The sequence below is a fragment of the Giraffa tippelskirchi genome, chromosome 14 (genome assembly GCF_054371585.1).
Source record: "Giraffa tippelskirchi isolate mGirTip1 chromosome 14, T2T-mGirTip1v1.2.pri, whole genome shotgun sequence".
Classification (NCBI taxonomy): Eukaryota; Metazoa; Chordata; class Mammalia; order Artiodactyla; family Giraffidae; genus Giraffa; species Giraffa tippelskirchi.
The window spans coordinates 7,087,343-7,096,764 of record NC_137288.1 but is presented as its reverse complement, the minus strand read 5'-3'; the positions used below and the strand labels follow the sequence as shown (position 1 = coordinate 7,096,764).

Below are 9,422 nucleotides of genomic sequence, written 5' to 3'. Positions count from 1 at the left end.
TCACTTGCTGCCAGGATGTTCTGCTGTTTGCCCATGCCCAGAGGCCGGGGCCTCAGGAGAGCTCACAGGCAGTGTGCGTGGGCACCCTGTCGACGTTGGCTCAGGACACCCCCGAGAGGCCTCTGGCCGTTTGCCCGGAGAAACAGAAAGGTAACACGGGGAGCCCCAGGCCGGGCCAGGCCACCTCGCCCATGCCACCCGGAAACACCGGGTCCTTTGCCTGTGTGTGTGGATGCGGGTTTCTCGGGGTGTGTCTCCCTCAAGGAAGCCCAGGCGGATGTGGGGTCAGAAGCCTGCGGACAAGTTGTGTCCACACCCCAGGGGAGAGCAGGCTGGGCCCGATGGGGAGTGTGCGGGCAGCGGCGGCCGCCCAGGCTGACCTCACACCCACAGGTGGGTCTCTTTCCTCCCGGGTGGGGATCTGAGCAGACACACGTCTCTGACCCTTCTGGGAAGAGAAGTTCGAGCAGGCAGAAGCAGCGGTTCCACTGGCCAGGCCCAGCTTGGAAAACTCCCAGCATGGCTGGCTGACGGTCACTGTCGTTGCAGAGCTTCCCACGTGATGAGGCCGAGGACGGGGACACCCCATCCACCTCCCGGAGGGAGGGGTCGGAGCACCACCCCCCCGCCCGTGAGGCCCAGTGCAGGCTCCAGGTGAGCGTGCCCACGGAGGCATCAGCCCCACCGGGGGAGAAGAGGAGGCGGGGAAGGCCTGCTGCAGAGACACCGCCTAGGATACACCCGCCGGCCCAGTCTGAGGCTGCCACGGAGCTCAGCACACCCGGCTCCGACCCAGAGTCCCGAGAACCCCGGCCTCTGAGGCAGCAGGAGGACCTGGAGCCCAGCACGCCAGAGCACAGAGGTGAGGACGCTGGGGCTGCTGCACGGGAGTGTGTGGGGACGGGGTGCTGAGCTACACAGGGACGAGTCCCCGAAAGCTGCTGCTGGGCCTGCAGCAAGCACTGGCCTCACACCCCCCGCCCCCCGTCTTGCACACTTCAGTCCCAAAAGACATCCGACGCTGGGTATTCTTTGGGAATCTCTTGGAAGCTTTCTGTCCCGGGATACGCACATGCCAAGGCTGGCCTGTGGGCAAACTTTGCTTCTCCCCCAGCTCTAGCACTGACCTCCAACTGGAACCAGGCTCCACTTCCCAGACCTGTCCCTACAGAGGTGGTGGCTCCAGGTGCAGGACCCAGGGATCCACCGAGGGCAGATGGAGAACCGAGACTTGCCCTCGCAGAGACACCAGGCCAGCTGGGTACTGGCCAGCACACTGGGCAGATCGGATCTCCGTGCCTGCAGGACCCCCAGCCCCAGGCACTGATGTCCCACCCCCTCAGCCAGAACCTCCACCTCCACGTGCACCTGTACCTGCTCGGGCTCTGGCAGGACAACCCGAGGCAGAGGAGGAGTCACCGCCTCGGCAGGGAGAGCCTGCCCTGGCTCCCGCGCAACACCCAGACGCCCACGATGACTCACCCACCCCTGCAGGGAGAACGAGCCCCCGCTCTGGACAGACACCCAGAGCCCTTGCCGGAAACACCACGTCCAGGGGAGCGGTCGGCTCTGCAGCCTCCATCCCTGTCTGCTCACCGTGGACGCCGGCAACTCGGTCTGCCCCCAGGGGACATGGAGTTCCTTTCCCCTGAACTGCTTTGCATTTGGTTTGTTTCCACCTTTCTGGTGATGTTTTCTTTTTTGTATGGTTTCCTGTATTTTTGTTGGTTAAGTTGGGATTCGTAAACTTTCTCATCATTGTTGCAATTTGGGAACACTGTTGTGTAACTCTGGTGATACTGTGTTACCATCACCACTTGGTAGTTTCAGACCCGTTTGATCTTTATGCCCCACCCCCCAACAAAGCCTGGATTCAAGGCAAGCACGCCCTGTTCATCCCTTCCCCCGATCCTGAACACAATTTCATCTTTTCTTTGTGCATTCCTTCCTATATTCTTGGTGTCCCCAATCAATGACTCTCCGTGAAATGACTGAAGCAGTGTTTTTCGGACTCTCCACCTACTGTAAGACTCCATTGGAGAGTTCTCATTTTTATGTCATTTGAACTAGCCTTTGATATCTGAAAGGACGGTGTACGTCCTTTCAAGATACCATGTGCCAAACGAAGCCCTTTTGGCAACTGCCATCATTATCTCCAGGCAGGCATTGCTGTTTCAAGGGTGACATCTCAGCCAGAAGGCAGAGGCTGAGCTCGTCTTGTTGCACCAGCTCCCAAAAGAAGCCAAGAAAGGGAGCTGGAACAACAAACCACCCCAACGCCCAGGAAAGCGTTCTTCATGACAGAAGGCTAGAAAATGACCCAACATCCTTGTGGCCCAGAACCCCTCTAGAAAATCACTGTTCCATAAAAAAGAGAAACACATGGGAAGTTCCAAGGAGAGGCAATGCCCATGGCCAGTGTACTTTAGAGACGGCCTGAGCGCTCCGGGGAAGACACGCACCGACGGAACCCCTTGGGAAACAGCAGGGATTCTCCTCACCGTCGTAAGGGTTTCCTCTGGGGACAACCTGCCCTGGGCACCACATGAGGGAGCAGACCGGCTTCTCTTCCTCTGCCCCCACACCATTCACTCATGAAGGCAGCTCAGGTGTTCTCATGCCCTGCCTGCCTGCCTGCCTGGCTCATCCGTGAGCTGTGACCACCTCCAGGGCAGGACTCCACCTTCTCCTCTCTGTGTACCGTGCATCTGCACACAGTGGGCTTTCAGAACCTTAGACTTGAGCCATTCCCACTCAAGCCAGAACCCTCCCCAGGAAGGAAAACAGCTGTGGAGTCATTTTGGCCCCAGCACTGGTTCCGAAACCCTGGCGGCTCCTACAGCCTCTACGGCGTGAAGAGGGAGGTCCCTTTTGACAGAGCTTTCCGGCTCTCAGATCTAAGCTGTTGTTTCACTGTCAGCTGTGTCTCTTCCGTTGCAGCCAGGTGGGCCACGCTGCTCCAAAGGAGCTCACAAGCTGAGTTTCAAGGGAGGACAGGGATGGCTACAACGTGCTGCAAACTGAGTGAGGGTCCCCACAATCCTCAGCAAAGGTCTGTGGTGTGCAAGTGGGGAGTAGAGGGCCCCCAAGTTCCAAAGGAAGGGAGGTACTCGGGAGCTAAAGCCCTTGGCTGCTGTGGTAGCAGCTGCAGATGGCAGCTCGTCCACAGTGCACTTCGAATGAGGTCATATGAGCGGGACTCTGGAAATGGCTCCGAAATCGAGAGAAAGGGGTCAGGGTATGTGGGAAGCCGGCGGGGGTGGGGGGTGGATGAAGGAAGGTGTCCCTCCTCTCTCCAGTGCAATTTGGTTTGGTGAGTCTCAAAGCTACCAGATGGCACTTCCCAAGTCAGGCCCCCACAGGAATCAGGGTGGGCTGCGTGCCTCGGCCCCTGCCACAGGGACAAGCCACACCAGTGGCCTCCCTGAGCTCCAATGGCCGGATCTGGGGGTTCTGTCTGGGTGCACACCTCCTTGCTGTGGCCAAGTTCCCCCCTTCTCTGAGCACCAGCTTCATCCTCTCGAATGAGGACATCGAATGCTACCTTGGCACGTTACTCTCTTCATCCTGTGAAGACTCATTAGGCTTATCCTACAATTACTAGCTGGCCCGAAGAGATATCTCCTGAATCCAGATTAAGCTGGAGTCTCCCAGGCTCATCTGGCATGTCTTCCCTGAAGTCTGCCAAAACCCACACCATTGCATTTCCAGGGACTCCCCTTAGCCAGCTGGGCAGAAAACCCAGCATGCTTCAAACAAGCTGACAGACAAGCGGGAGAGGACTCACGGGCAGAAGGTTTCCCTCAGGTCTCGGGTGGAGCTCTGGGACCACAGCAGCAACGGGCCATCCCAGCCCCTGGGCTCAGCAGCGCCCTCATTCTCAGGCCGGCGGCTCTGCCCTGAGGGGAGCGGGAAGGTCACCAACTGCCGCAGGCGGACCTCACGCCCCTCCCACTGCTGGAGCCTGACCTCCCCCGGCCCCACCCCTTCCCCTACCCCAGCAGGACGACAGCTCGTCTTCCCCTGGCTTCCAACGTCAGGCCCGGCCCTGGGCCCCGATTGGGCACTGCCCCAGCCCGGAGCCAATCACAGTGGCCAGGGAGGTGGAACGCACCGATTGGCCAGGGCCAGGTCATGTGACCATACTCCCCAGGAAACTCAAATATTACCAAGGTTCCCTAAGAAACCAATGAACAAAATTATCCAGTAAAGGCAAACCGTACTTTTTAATGAGGCCAATGTCACAGAAAAAAAAAAAAAAAAAAGCTTCACCATGAACTGCTCAAGGAAGCTAGTAAATAAACTTTCAGAAAAGTTTAGTAGTTTTTTTTTTTTTTTTAATAGGGTGACGGAGAGCTATACCTTTCCCGTCTATGTGAATTTAGGTTTAAACTAGATTTCCCTTGGCTGTTATATAAGACAAAAAAACCCACATCACCCCCTTTCACTCACCCCCACCCCCCAAAAGTGTTTTAATGTATTGAATTTTTCTGTCCTCAGTTGTGTCTGATTCACGGCAACCCACGAACTCTACACAGCCAGGCTCTTCCGTCCATGGAATTCAGGGCAATTTTTTCTGTCCCAGTCAATGCCCACCCTGGGTGATCCAAAGGCAAGGGCTCAGAGGCCCCTGAGAGACTAACTCCTTTCAGCTGAGCACAGAGCTGGCTCCTCACTGGGATGCCTGTGGCCTGGGGCTCCCAGAGGGGAGAGCAGCACTCGCCCCACCGTGTGGTCACTGCTGGAAGTGCAGGCTGCTCCTCACTCCCCCTTGACAGTGTCCCTGACGGCAGAACAGTGTGAATCGAATCAAGGTGGTAATGCAAACTCCAATGCAACCAAACTCCCCACAAGGTCTCCAAAACCACTCAGGAACAGGGAATTGGAAACTGCAGGGGATGACATGAATGGAGATGGAGACTTGACACCTTACACCGAGTTCACTTCCACTTATCCCTAGACAAACTTTCCGTGAAAACTTGTCACCAATCTAGAAGAACAATGAGCAGAAACCGGACACGTGCTTTGAGTCTTCACACACAAAACTAAAAGGCAGTCCACAAAAAATCCCAGAGAATACAGTGGACTTGGCAAAATCAAAGATATCTACTGTGGGAAAGACCTCATGACAAAAGCAAAAGACAGGTCATACATCGCCAGACGAATGAGTGGAAATACAAAGCTTATCAAGGATGTGTCTCCAAACAGACAAAGAACACCAACACAACAAGCCTGTGAAAACTAGGGAAAGGTCTGAAGGGACACCAGACTGAGGAAGACACACACAGAGGATCCCGGATGATGTCCAGCACTGAGGGCCTGAAGAAACAACAGTCTAGTTGCACCCCCTCAGGCCTGTGTGACCGTGGATGAGGCCTCTGTTTCCCGGTGGCTCTGAGAGATGGACAGGGAGGAAGGGGAAGAGAAGTCACTTGCATTTCTAATACTCACAGCAAAGTCTTCCAATGAGAAAGGAATTATCACCCCCACTGACAATGCCATGCACTGAAGTGATATCCACGAGTCCATCTAACCCAGAAGGGAAGGATGCACCTGTTCTCACAAAACGGCGAGAGATGGAAGAAGGAAGATCAAGCCCACACCAATCACTGGAGAGAGAAGCTGTGCTCAGGGCTTGAAAAATTCCTATTGGTAAAATGATGTCACAGCCCCACAAGGCAATCCACAGCTTCGATGCTATTCCTCCCAAAATGCCAATGCATTTTCGCACTGAACAAAGAATTGCAAAAGGGGTTACGGAAACAGAAAAGAGCCTAAATTGTCAATACAATCCGACGAAAAGGCCCTGATACGGACATCCAAGGTTGTGTGAAAGGAAATTAGACGACCAAACTAGGATCCTCAGGAGAGTATCGGAGAAGGCAATGGCGACCCACTCCAGTACTCTTGCCTGGAAAATGCCCTGGACGGAGGAGCCTGGTAGGCTTCAGGCCATGGGGTCGCGCAGAGTCTGACACGACTGAAGTGACTTAGCAGCAGCAGCAGCAGCGGCAGGACAGTATGCTATTGGGAATACAACAACACACACAGATCCAGATCGATGGAATAAAGTTGAGGGTCCAGAAACAAACCCCAGCATCCATCGTCAACTCATCTCTGACACAGAAGGGGAGATTATCCAAATGGGAACAAGAAAGCCTCTTCAATCAATGTCCATGGGAAACCCAGACAGCTACATCTGAAGAACGCTATTGGTTTGGATCTCAGACCACCTCAATATTGGGGAAAAACCTCACCCTAAAGACTGATGTCATGAGATAGCTAGAAAGAAGCGTAGGTCAAAGGCTCCTTAACATCAGAGTCTCCTTGCCATTTGCTGGGCGGAGGTAGAAATGGGTCTCTTCAATTAAGGGAAAGAGGTACACGAAGTACACCAATGGGTTTCCATCCAATGGAACCTCTTCACAACAGAGAAGCTAAGCATTCACAAATGCAAAAGATAGGAAACGGAACACGAGAGACTCCTTCCAAGTGGTGTATCTGAGAAGGGGTTCATATGGAAAGAGACGAAGAATGCACAGCACTCAGATTCCAAGAAACACCACCACCACCCTTGACCCTTCCCCTATGACCAACTCCGACCTGAAGCCTTTCTCTCCCTCTAACCTATCCCTAAAACATAACCCTCATCTAATCATATACATGTGGAATTCCTAGCATCCATCCATTCACACACGAGAGAGAAAGAGGAAGACACAGAGGGAATTGAGAAAGGAAAAGAGAGGGACACAGCCAGAGAGAGACACGGAACCAAAGAGAGGAAAGGAGTCGATGGTCCAGACTTTTCCTCAATCTGTCTCGAAGGTAGAAGCAATGACAGCGCCCATCCACCCCAGAAGGGGGAAAAGGACGGAAGGTTTGCAGAGGAAAAGACAAGAACGCAGGGAGCCATTAGAAGCTCAGCCACCCGCAGAAGCCGAGCTGGGACACTTGAACAGAATCTCAATGGAAACAGGACCAGAAAGTTGGCTACTCTTTTCTACAAGAGAGGGATACCTTCGAGTCTTCCTTTCGGTCCTCCAACTTGGATGCGGGGTCTCAAAACAGTCAGGAGGGGGAGTGCCTTTTCCTGGGTACCACGGCACATCCAGGCCTCGTTCTGCCCCATTCTGTGCTATGTCAGCCCTGGATGGAATCTTTCTTTCTGAAGTCTCAGCGCACGAGCTCCACGTGATATCGGCCCCAGGTGGAAAGGCATGGAGCTGCTCGTAGGCCGACAGACCTAGGAAGCAGATGGGAGAATGACCCCCACTCTGCAGATGGAGAGACTGGGGAAACCCTGAGGGGCATATGCTTGTCCAGGGCCACACCACTTATGAGAAGAAGGAGCCTGGTCTGAGAGCAGCAGGGCCCTCGGAGCTCAGGCCCTGGCTGCACCCAGGCCTCCCCAGGGCTGTGGGCTGGGCTGTGTGGGCGTCTCTGTGCCTGCACATGGCCTAAGGGGGGTGGTCGAGCAGTCAGAAACCCAGAGATTCCCTTGGGAAGTTTTGGGGAAGGGACCTCAGCACGAACCCCAGGCGATGATGTCACCTGCCGGCAACAGAACCCAACAGAACCCGCAACCCGGGTATCCAGGCCTCCAGAGCGGAGAGGAGCCCCCAGCCAGATCACTTGCTGCCAGGATGTTCTGCTGTTTGCCCATGCCCAGAGGCCGGGGCCTCAGGAGAGCTCACAGGCAGTGTGCGTGGGCACCCTGTCGACGTTGGCTCAGGACACCCCCGAGAGGCCTCTGGCCGTTTGCCCGGAGAAACAGAAAGGTAACACGGGGAGCCCCAGGCCGGGCCAGGCCACCTCGCCCATGCCACCCGGAAACACCGGGTCCTTTGCCTGTGTGTGTGGATGCGGGTTTCTCGGGGTGTGTCTCCCTCAAGGAAGCCCAGGCGGATGTGGGGTCAGAAGCCTGCGGACAAGTTGTGTCCACACCCCAGGGGAGAGCAGGCTGGGCCCGATGGGGAGTGTGCGGGCAGCGGCGGCCGCCCAGGCTGACCTCACACCCACAGGTGGGTCTCTTTCCTCCCGGGTGGGGATCTGAGCAGACACACGTCTCTGACCCTTCTGGGAAGAGAAGTTCGAGCAGGCAGAAGCAGCGGTTCCACTGGCCAGGCCCAGCTTGGAAAACTCCCAGCATGGCTGGCTGACGGTCACTGTCGTTGCAGAGCTTCCCACGTGATGAGGCCGAGGACGGGGACACCCCATCCACCTCCCGGAGGGAGGGGTCGGAGCACCACCCCCCCGCCCGTGAGGCCCAGTGCAGGCTCCAGGTGAGCGTGCCCACGGAGGCATCAGCCCCACCGGGGGAGAAGAGGAGGCGGGGAAGGCCTGCTGCAGAGACACCGCCTAGGATACACCCGCCGGCCCAGTCTGAGGCTGCCACGGAGCTCAGCACACCCGGCTCCGACCCAGAGTCCCGAGAACCCCGGCCTCTGAGGCAGCAGGAGGACCTGGAGCCCAGCACGCCAGAGCACAGAGGTGAGGACGCTGGGGCTGCTGCACGGGAGTGTGTGGGGACGGGGTGCTGAGCTACACAGGGACGAGTCCCCGAAAGCTGCTGCTGGGCCTGCAGCAAGCACTGGCCTCACACCCCCCGCCCCCCGTCTTGCACACTTCAGTCCCAAAAGACATCCGACGCTGGGTATTCTTTGGGAATCTCTTGGAAGCTTTCTGTCCCGGGATACGCACATGCCAAGGCTGGCCTGTGGGCAAACTTTGCTTCTCCCCCAGCTCTAGCACTGACCTCCAACTGGAACCAGGCTCCACTTCCCAGACCTGTCCCTACAGAGGTGGTGGCTCCAGGTGCAGGACCCAGGGATCCACCGAGGGCAGATGGAGAACCGAGACTTGCCCTCGCAGAGACACCAGGCCAGCTGGGTACTGGCCAGCACACTGGGCAGATCGGATCTCCGTGCCTGCAGGACCCCCAGCCCCAGGCACTGATGTCCCACCCCCTCAGCCAGAACCTCCACCTCCACGTGCACCTGTACCTGCTCGGGCTCTGGCAGGACAACCCGAGGCAGAGGAGGAGTCACCGCCTCGGCAGGGAGAGCCTGCCCTGGCTCCCGCGCAACACCCAGACGCCCACGATGACTCACCCACCCCTGCAGGGAGAACGAGCCCCCGCTCTGGACAGACACCCAGAGCCCTTGCCGGAAACACCACGTCCAGGGGAGCGGTCGGCTCTGCAGCCTCCATCCCTGTCTGCTCACCGTGGACGCCGGCAACTCGGTCTGCCCCCAGGGGACATGGAGTTCCTTTCCCCTGAACTGCTTTGCATTTGGTTTGTTTCCACCTTTCTGGTGATGTTTTCTTTTTTGTATGGTTTCCTGTATTTTTGTTGGTTAAGTTGGGATTCGTAAACTTTCTCATCATTGTTGCAATTTGGGAACACTGTTGTGTAACTCTGG

At 56.5% G+C, this 9,422-nt stretch overlaps 1 protein-coding gene and 1 long non-coding RNA gene across 2 annotated transcripts in view; one reads left to right on the top strand and one right to left on the bottom strand.

Annotated features, from left to right (window-relative positions):
- LOC145534158 (uncharacterized) overlaps positions 1-9,422 on the bottom strand; it is a 116,732-nt gene that overhangs the window by 5,938 nt on the left and 101,372 nt on the right. Inside the window, exon 15 of the long non-coding RNA XR_014074286.1 lies at positions 3,788-3,899. This is a non-coding gene — a long non-coding RNA (uncharacterized LOC145534158). The remainder of the gene's footprint in view (positions 1-3,787; positions 3,900-9,422) is intronic.
- LOC145534136 (uncharacterized) lies at positions 19-7,191 on the top strand. The gene is made up of 3 exons (XM_081561509.1): positions 19-150; positions 550-862; positions 1,115-7,191. The coding sequence occupies exons 1-3, from the start codon at positions 34-36 to the stop codon at positions 1,744-1,746; spliced, it is 1,062 nt and encodes a 353-aa protein (XP_081417635.1). The 5' UTR covers positions 19-33; the 3' UTR covers positions 1,747-7,191.

Coding starts and splice junctions, on each gene's coding strand:
- LOC145534136 (XM_081561509.1), top strand. CDS start 34: ATGCCCAGAGGCCGGGGCCTCAGGAGAGCTCACAGGCAGTGTGCGTGG. Junction 151..549: donor TTGCCCGGAGAAACAGAAAG/GTAACACGGGGA, acceptor CTGTCGTTGCAG/AGCTTCCCACGTGATGAGGC. Junction 863..1,114: donor CAGCACGCCAGAGCACAGAG/GTGAGGACGCTG, acceptor CTTCTCCCCCAG/CTCTAGCACTGACCTCCAAC.